The following is a 13,259-nucleotide window of genomic DNA, read 5'->3' as shown; positions in this document are numbered from 1 at the left end:
ATGAAGAAAGAAGCAGTTTCTTGTCCAGGCAAGTCTTACCCACAATGGAATTTTTTGCAGCTGCCCCAGAAGAATCTGTTGATACCCACTGCTAGAATGGTGGAGCAGCAATGACAGTGGATGGACAGGGAACACCCACCACCCTCTTTCATTACATGTGAGAAAAAAAAATCAATGCATAAACAAAAGCAGAAAAATAAACAAAAGGCCACAATGACTCTTCAGTGCATGGAGGCAGGATTTTTCATTTCTCAAGTCTGGTATAGCACCCAGAGAAGAATTTTGTTTGGTCTTAGCGTCTTAGTACAGAAATTAGACTGAATAGAGAAACCAGGTAAATATTCAATGCTAGGGTTATACTCAAATCAGAGCAAGTTTAAGATGTGTCAGAAAGGTTCCCTTGATACTTAGTATGAATTTTGTTTCCTTTTTTTATTACAATATTTTCCAGTTCCCCACAACTGTTATTATTTTAGAAGCCAAAAAATATATGAAAAAGTAAGTCTTAGATTATTTTTATTTTCAATTGTGTATGTCAGAGATAGCTTTAGAACAAGCTAACATTACTGTGGTTCAGGTGTATACAACTGGTACAGTTCAGTAGTACATAAACAACTCTAAACCAAATGCACCATAGAACTTAAATTACCAAAAATAAACAATATTAAACTATGTAGGGTGGTAGGTAAAAACAATTACCTTTGGGTCTTGCACACTAAAAGAAAAATATCTAATTATGATTGAAATTATGAAGCTCTACTACAGATAATATTGAGATATATTACAAAGAAACTGAAAAGTTGTCACATTTTGGTTTTGTTCCAGTGATGTACTGTTACATGAAATCTTACATCAGTTTGTCATGAAATTAACATTTGCTTACTTTAACTACAATATTTCATGAGTTCATAACTTTTGTGTGTATGTTTTCTAAAAATGTTTGAAAAACTTGCATGTAAAAACATTTAAAGTAAAATAATGTTGCAGGTTGTTTACATATTCCTTACGGATTACAGGAGTAAAAGCAGTCAGGAAGCTGCAGTGTTTTTAACATTGGTAAACAAATACTGGATTAAAGTGCAACAGTCCTGACAGCACACCTGCTCTGGCTGAAAGGAAATCTTTTCATCTCTGCAGAGAAGCAAAGTAAAATATCAGTGTCAGGCGTGTTTCTCTCGAAAGTCAGTGATAGCCTTCCAGAGTGTGCACAGCATTCCTCCTCTGCAAAAAAAAAAAAAAACATAAAGACACTCAGGCACAAAGATACTCTCTAGCCTGAAAGCCTTCCAATTGAGGTGCTTTCTGATTTTCTTGCTCTGGTTTTGATCAATGATATTCAGTGGGAAGGCTGATCAAAGGTGATGCAATTTAACATGTATTACTCAAACAGAGAACAGAGTCCTTTTCTGATTAAAGGACAGGGCAATCTTTCCACTTGGCAGATGCCTGCTGTCTGGAATTCAGACTTCTGGTCCAAAGGACTTGCATAACCCACATTTCACTTCCAACATGATGCAAGTTGGTGACCTATACACCTGGCATAATTAGGTGAAATGTAGTGTTACTTACAGTCCATGAGTAACATTTCTGAAGTTTGATGATGATAATAAACTTCTGAAAGTTTTTCTAGCTCTACTTTTTAAAGTAAAATCAATGCTTTAATGAGATATCCTGTCTCTCCAGTTGTAAGGGAAATGCTTTACCTTAAAAATTTTCCATTGATAGAAAAAGCCTATTTTAAGATTTAAACAGCATCAGTTTGATGGAAATGTATCAGCATACAAAGACATACTGGAAAGCGTTACTTATTTTAAATTAACTGTACACAATGCAATAGAGACTTACTATCACTTAATGTTTCTTCTTACAACCCACAGTTAATTTAACTGTGAAGCATTACCTCAGTCTCAAAGACTTTAGATCCTCTCGTGTAACATAGCAGAGAACATCCGTTAAGGTATAGTCTTCAGCCAAGAACTGCAGAAAGAAATTTAAATGAACATTTTGTTAGAAATATTATTTAAATTCCTAAGCTCATCTTCCTAGAATCATCTGCCACCAAAAATAGAAGGTTAAATTTGGGAGAAACCTAAAATTGGGCTGAAATGTGGTACATGTAACAGAAAAACATTGTTTCTATAAATACAGTGAAACTACTTAAAATTTACACTGTATAATCTGCATTGGCATACCAGGCACAACTTGAAAGATGTAACTCTTCTATAGCTACTTAAAACCTTTGTCAACTGGCATTTCCATTGTTACCACCGGTATCTCAGAATCACTGACTTCACTAAATACAAATTAGACCATAAGTAATACCACATTTAAACCATAAGGAAATGAAAACAGTTAAGACCTACCTTTTCAAAAATGGCATCTAAATTCGATGTAATTGAACTTGGAGGAACCTTTCGTCTTATCTGTAGGAGTGATAACTACATGCAGGTATTCCTAAATTAGCTGAAGTCCTCAACACCTCTAAAGTTATATAATTTGCTGCAGAGCAGACTGATCTACTTCAGGATATTTTACTATAACACAGTTAGCTAAGGGTGAACATATATCCTTTATCATCAGCAGGAATGCTGCAGTGTGTAAAGACACTGAAAACCCAAGAGTGCCTATTTACCAGGATATTTTGCTGCTTTGTTCCTAATCAGATTTAGGAACCATTAATGGTACTTTATATTTATGAAGGCCTTCACATTCATGGCTTTTTCCCATCCTCAGAAAACAAATGAATCTCTCAAAATGTGCTAAAGTAATTTAAAAGGTTTGGCATTTTTTTAAACTGGGCTACAAAACATTAGTGCAGCTGTGCCAGGCAGTGAATAGGATCATTGCTACCTTGTTTATCGTGGCCTCGTCAGCTCCATGAACTCTCAGCCAGTTTATGAGATCAGGGTCTTCGGTCCCTGTGCCAGTGGAATGACCATGACAGACAGACAATCCAGGAATATCTGGAACAAGCACATATGAGACAAGGTTTTGTGTTGCCAAAGCAACCTCTTGTCATTTTTGACTCCTCAAGCACTTTCTTCAGTGAGCTTTCCCTTCAAGCTCAGAATACCAGCATCCTCATAAATAAACACCAATTCCCAAAGAACACAATTACAAATTATAGACAGTTATACATTAATTTCTCTACTTGGTAAAGGGTACAGTTAAAGTAGTGTGAACATTGACTCAAATTTTTTCTGCCCTCTTCTGAAAATGACTTTGCTAATACAAGGCACATCAATTTCATTGTCATTGTTTCTACACTAAGGTTATTGCATCAATTAACTGAACTGTTCAGTGTAACTCCTAGTTGCTGCACAGGCAATGCCTTAGGCTGAGGATCAACTGCTTTTGGGAAGCAGCACTTGGAAGCACATTACACAAAAATATGAAACTGCATTAGCACTTCCACCTTCTTCAGAGCAGACACAGCAAACTCGGCTTCCCTCAGTAATGTTTAAGTTGTATTTGCATCTCACCAATTAGATCCTCTTGAACTTTCAATGTAACAATTGGAACAGTCTGTAATTCAAGGAACATATATCTAAACATACTAGATTATCCTCTTTAGGAATAATATTTATTCAGTAGTATATAAGCCTTGCACTCTTCTACATAATCACAATCAAAAATATTTAAATCATACCATTCCTTGTACTGTGATTAACAAATCCAGTGGTTTGTTTCCATAATGTACATTCTTGCTTCAGAGCAAACCCTACCAGAAGCAGCACAGTAAAGCATCTTTGCTGAGACTGGCAGAAATTTACCTGGCACTTTTTCATCTGTAGCCAGTATTAAACTTTTCCTTAGAAATTTTTCTCACTTACCTATTGGCTGTGACCTGAGCTGTAGGTTCCTGATCTCTTGATCTTTTTCTTCTATAGCTTGATGCAAGAGGACTTGAAATTCTCTCTCCTTTTGAACCAACTCCTCCAGTAACCTGTGAAGTAATGGGAACAAAGCATATATTTCCTTTAGGAGCTTCAAATTTTCAGGAAAGGAAAGATCTTACTTTACCTAAAATGGAAACCTTTCTGACAAAGGCAACGACAGACTTCTTCAGTTTGCACAGGAATATTCTTTCACTACAGATTTATTATGACCTATATCAGGATATACACATTCATACAGAAGCCCCCTCCACATAAATGCTCACCCTCTAAACAAGTGCTGTGGTAGAAAATGTCAGTGACATTTCTACAGCCTGTGCTCCATTTTAAACAAACTGGAACTGAGAACAAATATCAAAGTGGTTCATAAACTAGGAGCTAAACCTATGTAAGGAAAAATGCCAGTTCACATCTCTCCAGCAGCCATTTTTCAAAGGTATGGAAAGGGTAGATCAGTGATAGAAATGTGGTGAAAACCTATGGTTGCATTTCATAAATATGAAAAAAAATGTTCTCAACCACACAAGGGCTGTCCCCTCCTTACATATAAGGCACTTTGTGCCTGCACTCTTAGGCAATATTAAGAGTGAGAAAACAGGAGGCAAAATACTTGCCTACTCCCCTAAGCAATTACTTCTGAGAATGTCAAGCAGAAGTAAATTGAAACTCATGTTTGACCTCTTTCATAATACAAACCCAGAGAGAAACCTGGAGAGATTCAGTGGCTAGCACCATTTAATCTGATCAAAAGAAAATAGTCAGAATATAATGGATAATTAGTATGCAAAACTGCTGCAATTTGTTCTTTTAGAAAAGTGGTTTAGTAAAATTTGTGAATGATATGTTATCAGGAACTTGGTCAAAATTTGGACATGGAGAGCACACTCATAAATCTATAACTGACTCCTGAGTCTTCAGAAGTTCTTCCCTGAAAGGACTGCAGCATCTTCATCCCTTTCTTGAAACCTCTGGCAGCCTAAGAACTATGCAATAACTGTTCTGTTTCAGTATGTGTCCTTTTATTTATCCATGTATCCATTTTAATTTTTTTTTAATTTTTACCAGTTGAGCACTGCAACCTTTTTTTCTGAAAAAAAGGAATACAGTTTAAAAATGTGCCACGAAAGCCTCTTACCTGCCTTTGCACAGGGGTGAACTGAATCCCACATGACTGGAAAAACATCTAGCCCTACTTTTAGCTTGCATGCAGGCCTACCAGAAACATATTTGCACTTGAGTGCTTCCACACCTGAGCTAACAAACCTTAACAAGTCCACCCTGCATGGGAACGGAGCTGCTTGGTGCATCTACACTACCCACAGCTTGATTATTCTCAGTGCAAACTGTTATTCTGTCCAGACAGGATACCCTTCCATCAGCTTACTCCTAGTCTACCTATTCTGGTTGAAAAAGGCCTTCAGGGCCAATAAAATAATCCATTATTTTCTCCTGATAACTGCTTGCTGCTTATGCCAATAAAGCTTTCATAAATATTTAAACAATTGTTTGTATTATTTATTAAAAATTTCTGCATGAATGACTAGATGTGATTATTTGGCCAGAGGCTTTGCATCTGAGAAATTTACAGAAACAAAATGCTAGCAAAAAAAGTATCTCTACAAGCTGATTATTTCAGAGGCTATTCTCCACCATAAGCTTGTGAAGTAAAGTGAGTCAATCTAAAATATTTAAGTATTTCTTTAGGTATATCAATAAGACAATCAAAATATTTCTCAGTGGTCACAAGTAAAAAAAAAATCATTGTGACATAAGGACCCCAAAACACTGTCACTTTTCTAAAAACAGTCTAGTCTAATGAACTACTCTAATTATGGTAGCCTTCTTGGACACATGCAAAAATTAAAGTGCAATTTAACATTTTAATTTCAAATGGACCTGCAGCTGCAAAGAATGTTCTACCAGTGTAACAACTGTTTTACTGAAGACATGTTCTCTTTCTATCAAGGTCACATTCAAAATTTACTGAGGTCAGTAGAAAATCCAGTGTCATAAATCATATGCTGCAAAAGCAAAATACTTTAACCAGACTACTTGGTATATTTTAATGAAAAGAAAAGAAAAATACATAGAATATCATTTGGATTTTTCTCTGACACTTCTTAAAATAAAAACAAAACCTTAAAGAACCACTTTTCATTTGCACAAAGTGCAAGAGATATTTCTGAAAAAAAAATACAATATCCAAATTTCTGGCTCATTTATTCTTTTAAACAAAACACCTATTTTTCCCATCTTTCTCTGATGAAAAGAACTTATTTAATAAAAAGGTAATGGTTACTGGTAAGCACAGATCCTGCTTGCAGTGATTTCTGTGCATGAAGCAAATCTGAAGCAGTTTCCCTGTGGAGTTTGTGTGGCTGTCTATTAGCTTGAGATCACTTGTTGAGAATAGCTATAGAAAAGAACAGCAAGTCCTGCCTTAATGGAAACAAAACATAACACCATTCATCAGCCATACAGAGCACACCAAAGAGAGAAAAAGCAGAAGTTTGGCAGCAAGTCAGTTTTTTCCAGACCTTCCCTGAAAGGGCACCTGAAATCAAGTCTGACCTTAACTTGCATCACTATGGTTTTGTTGAAACTCATGAAACTATGTAAGTGATCAGTCACAGCTAAGCAAGGATCATTAAAAGGAACAACTTACTGCAGAGGAATTTTGGCACTGTCACTAGTATTCCAGCTTATGTATTTTGAAAGCTAACCAATACACACTGTTGTAAGCAGGCTAGTGTTCCTGTCTCCCGATCTCCAACTTACCTGTTTGTTTCTAATTTCAGCCTGCCCAGCTGGACACTCAGTGATCTCTGAGCAGCCTGGGAGTCATGGGACACCGTAGAACTGAGTGTGCTTACACCTGAGGTAGCTACTGCATCTTCCAAGACAATGCAAGGCTGCTGGATGGTTTGATTCTGAGGCTGTTCATCTTGATCTTCAACTTCTATATCATCTTGATCGGCTGTATCACTTTCAGATGCAAGACTAAAATGCGGCCTCAATTCTATTAAGATACAAGCAAAAGAAAAGACACCAAGCATGTTAAACATTAATTGAATATTAAAACAAAGGCAGATCCAAGTGACTATTTACAGATCATCCTATAGGTTTGGTTACAACAGACCTGAAATTTTGTGTAAAAGGAGAACAGATATTTTCTAGGGGTTTAAGATCACTCATAACACCACCTTTGTTTATGCAATTATTATTCTGCCTAGTGAAGGTTCAAGAGCTGTAAAAAAAGAAACATCTGGATGAATATGATTCCAGATTTGGCTGCCATTTAATGTCAAATTTTGCTGAACTATCATGTACAGCAGTGTTTCTTTTGCTTAATTCCAATCTCATTAGCTTGTATTTTCTTACGTGCCTGACTTGAAATATTTTATTAAGCAAATAACCATTATATAGTTTCTATCCAGGTATTCCTGCTGTTGCTGTTCTGGCATATTTAGTATTCCATCATTATAAGAATACCACGTTCACTAGAAAATTGCATCCAAACATAGAGAGGAAATTACAAAAAGGCCCCTCTCCCAACAATCTAAAGCACATTTCCCTGCAATTTATTAGAGGGAACACTGCCTATTTTGTAATGATGCTCATCCACAAAATTATGAACACAAAGCTATACCCTGGTTGCAGTTGTTCCCTGTTTAAACTACCTACCAGAGCCTACCAGGTGTGAAAGATATGTACACAAGATCTGACTTTCCTACACAACCTATTATTGTAACATCTGTTTGTTAATTCTAACTATTTAATATAAATCTTTTTTCCTTCCTTCCTTCAATTGTGGCTCCTTACTGCTAAGAAATCCTTCTAGTCTCCTCACCAAAATGTATTTTTTTTCCTGAATCACATTTTCTTTATGCCCTTTCTGCTGAGTAACTAAACTAACAAGTATATTTCTCTTCTTTACAAAAGAAATATTTGTTCCTTGATCTATTTCACCTCTTCATTTCAAAGCTATATACCTTTTTCAAGGCTGAACACAGTAAGGATCAACAGAGCCGTGTTTCCTCTAAATTCAGGAAAGCAGCTTTATTATATAGCAGTTACCCAAATATTGCTAGACAGATATGTCTGAATTTGCTTTGAACTTCTGTTCTTATTAGTGGGATGAAGAAGTTCTTTGCCATTGTTCACCACCAGGCAGCATAAAATTGGCTTTGTAAAATACCCTAAACATGCCATAAGTTTTACAAGTGTTAAGGCCAGTGATAAATCTCCACATCATAAGAAAAAAAAAAATTAAGAAAAAAAGAGTGAGACAAAGGCAAGGCAAAGTTAACAGAAGTAGGGTAAGGCAATTAGGGAAGTAGTAGATGATCAGTACCTGAAAACTACTGTGGCACAAAGGCTTTTGTTTAAGCTTGACCACCTGCAATTAATGCTGACACTGAGCTGTACGGGGAAGAACAAACTATTAAGAAGGAATTCTACAGTTACTCCTATTACACGGCAATGAAGTACTTGTCTGTAAGAGGTGTTCAGCATTCTAATCAGAACACAGAGTTTATAACTTGAAAATAACACAAACTCTATTTATATCTTGTTGGTTGTGCTAGGGATACGGAAAGTAAGGAGAATAGGAATAGCTGTAACTTTCAATGTAATTTTCAGATCTCTTTATTGATAATCTAAGACTCAACCCGCTGCAGGAAACAGGAACGTAAGTATTCTGACTTAAAGCATTAAATTACATATTTGAAAATATCACCAGTAATTTCAGCATTAGAAGTTAAGAAGAAGCAGAAAAACTAAATTTGGAAATAGGTAGAGAAGTGACAGAATGGGCTACAGTTTCATTTAAACAGACTCCTTCCCTCAGTGAAGCCATACATTCTAATTCCACATTTAAAATACAATGTACAAATGGCAGGCAGCCTGTTTGTTTGGTTTTGGCAGGTTTCAAGTCAAGGGTTTGGGGTTTTTTGTTTGTGTTTTTTTTTTTTTGGTTGTTTTGGTTGTTTTTTGCGGGGGGGGGGGGGGGGGGGCTGTTGTTTTTTGGGGATTTTTTTAAGACCCCTTCTGACTATAAGCAATAGGCAACATTTTGCACATAAAAGCTTAGGTCCCCAGAGCACCTTAACCTATTACTGCTCACCACGTTGCAGAATCATTTATATTACACTTTGTGGAAAGGTGCTTTCCAAAACAGCTGGAACAATACACAGATTAGTTTCTGAATTGCAAAACAGTGAACTGGAAAAAGGCCACTGCTGGTTTCAAAACCTTAAGTGAAGCATCATAATCACAACTCTAAAGTATGTTTAAAGAGATCAGCTGATAAACATTTGCTGAGTATTAAGAATGACTCACCTGGGACCAGAATTGTAATAGCAGTTTGCACAGCTTTTCTTATTATGCTGTCCAGTGCAAACATCCAATGTGGCTTAATATTATGATTTCGGAGAACTTTATTGACCTAGCAAGAGAAAATTAAGTTCAGATATTACATACCCCACAACTTACAATGAGAACATATGTCATATAAAGTGTTTAAACTTATAGATGCTGTATCCAAGCAGATGATTACAATTATTTCTTGATAGCAACATTATTAACTTTATCCATTTTATTGTAAGTCATGCAATATTTTGTATTTTTCATCAAGTACTGATTCCTGTTTTAGGTGACTTTTGATGGCTGTGATACTTAATCTTCATGGCTGTGGAGAGAAACTTCAAAAGAATGTGAGCAAGACAAATAATAAGGACTATGGCTTATAGCTGAAGCTAATTAATCTTGTTACTTTTTGGCATCACTTTCACTGCTTGCTCTGAGCACTACTTGTCTATTCTAAAGTACTTTTGTAGGAAATATAAAAAAACTACTGTAATGCTGCTCCTACTTAATTCCTAAACTAGTTAATTAATGTTAGTTTAAACAATTAAGGAACTTCATTTGTTTGCTGTACCATTCTCTCTTTCCTTCTGCTTCTTACTTTGTACAATCTCATGGTTTTCTACACTGGGTTGCTATTAACCACCTACAGGCCTGCTTCAAACTGCTTTTAGCCATATTCTCAGACGCCTCTCTGGATGCTCCATGCCACTTGTTTAAACATCTCCACCTCACGGAACTGTTTTCCAGCTCGCAAATGACAAGGAAATGCCTAGCCAGCAATAAGCAGCAATAGCACAAAACTCACTGCTGTTTTCCAAGCAGAGAAGCAACCCAAAGCAACGAAGCAGGAGCAGAGCTCAAACAGTTGCAGGAAGCAACAAATATAACTGAATTTACAAAATTATAAAGTTACAGCACCATAAAAAAAGGAGCAACTACTGATTACTAAAAAAAAGTGGCAAAAAGATACTTCACTCTTCCTAAAAAAAGGGATTAGTTCTATTCCCTCATATTGCGATAACCTTTCTGTAAAAAATTACTGAAGCTACACAAATGATGCCTTCAGAGGATATGTAGAAGTTATTAGTCCTATTACTTTCACTGCCAAAAAGTAAGAGTATTCAGTAATGCAGTAATTTATGCAGGTACTGCACTGGCTTTGGTTGGGATGGAGTTAATTTTTTTCACAGCTGTCCACATGGTGCTATGTTTCAGACTGTGACTGAAACTGCCTTGATAACACTCTCATGCTTCAGCTCCTGCTGTCAAGGCTGCCTGTTTCTCACACTGCCCCAGTAGCCAGGGGGCTGTGGGTGGACTAAAGGCTGGAGTGGCACACGGCTGGCACAGCTGGAACAGCTGACCTAGGAAATATTCCCTTCCCTATAAGATCATGCTTGGCAATAAACTAGAGGCTGCTTTTTCCAAAGGAGCTGTTGCTCAGAGATTAGCTGGGTCTGCTGTTGGTGACTGAACTGCTTTTGCAACACCTGTGGGCTTTTTTCCCCCTTTCATTTATTTAACAATCTTTTTTTTACCCACAAGTTTTCTCAGTTTTGGTCCTTCCAATTCTCTCCCTCTTCTTGTTGGGAGGCAGTAGGGACCTTCCTCAATCTGCCTGCCAGGGTCAACCCAGCACAACAGTACCTGTGTTCTCCTCAATTCTATTGCCAATGGCCACGAGATGGCACTTGGACACTGCTTGGATTCGGAGAGCTGTCAGCAGAGCCAGGGGAGTCTGTCCTGGGCCTGACACCCGGGCAGCAGGTGCCCCAAAGGCTTGCCCACTGTCCTCTGGGGCAGCACAGCTCCCCTGTGTGAGCACTTTGCACCTTCCCAAACTACTGCTACCCAGACAGTGACATGTTTAGCTACCTGTAGCTTTATTGAAAACTGAGGAAGCATAATCTAACTTCGTCAAGATCACAACCATGCAGAGTAATTTGATTTAGTCATTTTTATTACAACACAAAATTACTTTTTCTTGGTTGGTCTGATAAGAATATTGTGATTATCAAACACTGTAACTAAGATCACCTTATTAAGTCCCAATACTAAGGGAACTACCTTCCCACACTTTTAGCAGTACCTCAGTCTCTGCAGCACCTGAGGTCTTGATACGGTCCTGGATTTCAGTGTAGTATTATAGAAATCTATTTAATGGCAAAAAGAATTAAGATTCCGCATATACAAAGCAGAAGTTTTTCTTTTAACTTTCTCTGGGTTTAATAAACCCACAGTTAAATAGTAGGTAGTAAAGAAAGAGACATTTGCTAAAAACAGCAACCTGCAATGATGAAGTTAACAGAAAGTATATTTTTTGCGACAAGAATACAACCCAGGCAATCACTACCAAACATCTGATGTCCAGCAATGTCTCTAGCAGAACACCAATACAAGTATTTGTACTACTACCCTCTCCTTTGTTTTCTTGACCTTGTAGGCTTGTTTTTTCTCTTCCAATGTCAAAAGAATATTAACGTGAGGTTAATGAGAAAGAGCTGAAAGCATACTCAAAAGAATTAAAGAGAAAACTTTTGATTTGTAGAAAGATCTCTTTCACAGACTCATGTAACCCTTTTTTTTTCCCATAAAAGCATCTAATTCTTGTTAGCATAGTCTATGCAACAATTTATATGCTATGACATCCTTCCTGACAGCTCTTCTACTTGTCTGAGTGCCCCAGGTTTAAATTCTAAAAGAATCATCCACCTCAAATACCTATCTGAATTGTCATTTCATTTTTACTACATGACTTCAGTCTGGACAAGTGATACTCAGCTGCACCCTCCCATGCTCATTATTCTTCTTAATCATTAAGCCTAACTTCTTGTGAACAAACAGTTAAATACATACCTTAAGAAAACATTTGCTTTTCGTAAACTAGCTATTTAAAGGCTCCCCATGCATCTGTTTGGTTGCTCAATGTAGGACTTGCATTTATTATTGGTAGAAAAGTAACAATTTTAATTCCTCCTTATCCTGCTTATTATAAATTGAAATAAAAATTTCTAGTTTGGCAGAAATATGCAGCAAATCAAAAATACTAAAATAAGAATTCAGTACAGTATTACAAGGTACACAGATTACTATCAGGGGTAATGCATTAGTTTGCAAGAGAAGTTAAAGAGATCTGCATTTGTGCAGGATAAACCTGACAATCATTGTTGGTCTTGTTTCCCAGAAAACCTTCCAAAATGAGATTTTTTAGAAGGGCTTTCCTGCCTTACTATTATGACACAATATTCACACAATTATTCCAAACCTTCTGTATATCTTTAATCAGCAAAATCTCAGCAGTGTTCAGGGTCTGTGTCCTACCAAAGGATCACAAGGCAACCAAACCAAGTCAGTGCTGCAGGTTCAGATTTTGCTTTTACAGTTCCAAAGCCCTCAAATATTATTGTTTCACCAACTCTGGGGGGGAGTTAAACAAGTTCTCTTTGGTCCTGGTTTGTTTAGGTTTCTTCAGTTTAGGCACACAAATTTCCTAGTAAAAATGACAACTTACAGCATCTTGAAAACCAAAGAGCACAAGCTGCACTTGGCTGATACCATGGCTGTCAAAGTCCAGCTCCAGCTTCAATTTTGAAAGTGTGGTTGCGATGATTTTGCGATCAGTGGACCGTACAAACTCTCTGAGGCTGGAAATGAGTGTTGTGATATGTTCCCATTTTAGCTTGGGTTCTTCAGCTCCCTGGCAGAAGAGACAGGAAAAGAAATCGTTTTGATGGTTGTCTTTTGAAACATACATCCAGAAGGACTTCAGACAATAATGTCAGGTTGCAATATTGGTTTTCAGAAACTCTGCTGCTATGGTTAAGGGAAAGGAGCAGCTGCAGGTCAGGTACTGGTGACAGCATAACTGCAGCAGCACAGAGCCCTGGGGCTCCCTGGTGACACAGGTAGGAACTCGATGAACAAGTAGTTGACTTTGTTTTACACCAGTTGCTAAAGAATGTATGCACGCTGTAGTGTGTATGTGTCTTTGTAGAA

The 13,259-nt window shown here is 37.1% G+C and overlaps 1 protein-coding gene across 1 annotated transcript in view; it reads right to left on the bottom strand.

The window, feature by feature from the left end:
• Positions 1 to 499: 499 nt before the first annotated feature.
• The window catches only part of MAP3K5 (mitogen-activated protein kinase kinase kinase 5), a 97,417-nt gene continuing 84,657 nt past the window's right edge, over positions 500 to 13,259 (bottom strand). The window contains exons 24-30 of the mRNA XM_062490106.1: positions 12,775 to 12,960; positions 9,237 to 9,342; positions 6,675 to 6,915; positions 3,834 to 3,946; positions 2,851 to 2,963; positions 1,901 to 1,977; positions 500 to 1,221 (exon numbers count right to left, since the gene is read on the bottom strand). Of these exons, the coding sequence (XP_062346090.1) occupies positions 1,161 to 1,221; positions 1,901 to 1,977; positions 2,851 to 2,963; positions 3,834 to 3,946; positions 6,675 to 6,915; positions 9,237 to 9,342; positions 12,775 to 12,960 (897 nt within the window). The 3' untranslated portion in view covers positions 500 to 1,160. The remainder of the gene's footprint in view (positions 1,222 to 1,900; positions 1,978 to 2,850; positions 2,964 to 3,833; positions 3,947 to 6,674; positions 6,916 to 9,236; positions 9,343 to 12,774; positions 12,961 to 13,259) is intronic.

Source organism: Cinclus cinclus, chromosome 3, assembly GCF_963662255.1.
Source record: "Cinclus cinclus chromosome 3, bCinCin1.1, whole genome shotgun sequence".
Lineage (NCBI taxonomy): Eukaryota > Metazoa > Chordata > Aves > Passeriformes > Cinclidae > Cinclus > Cinclus cinclus.
The sequence above is the reverse complement of the archived record's forward strand: the minus strand, read 5'-3'. Positions and strand labels throughout refer to the sequence as shown.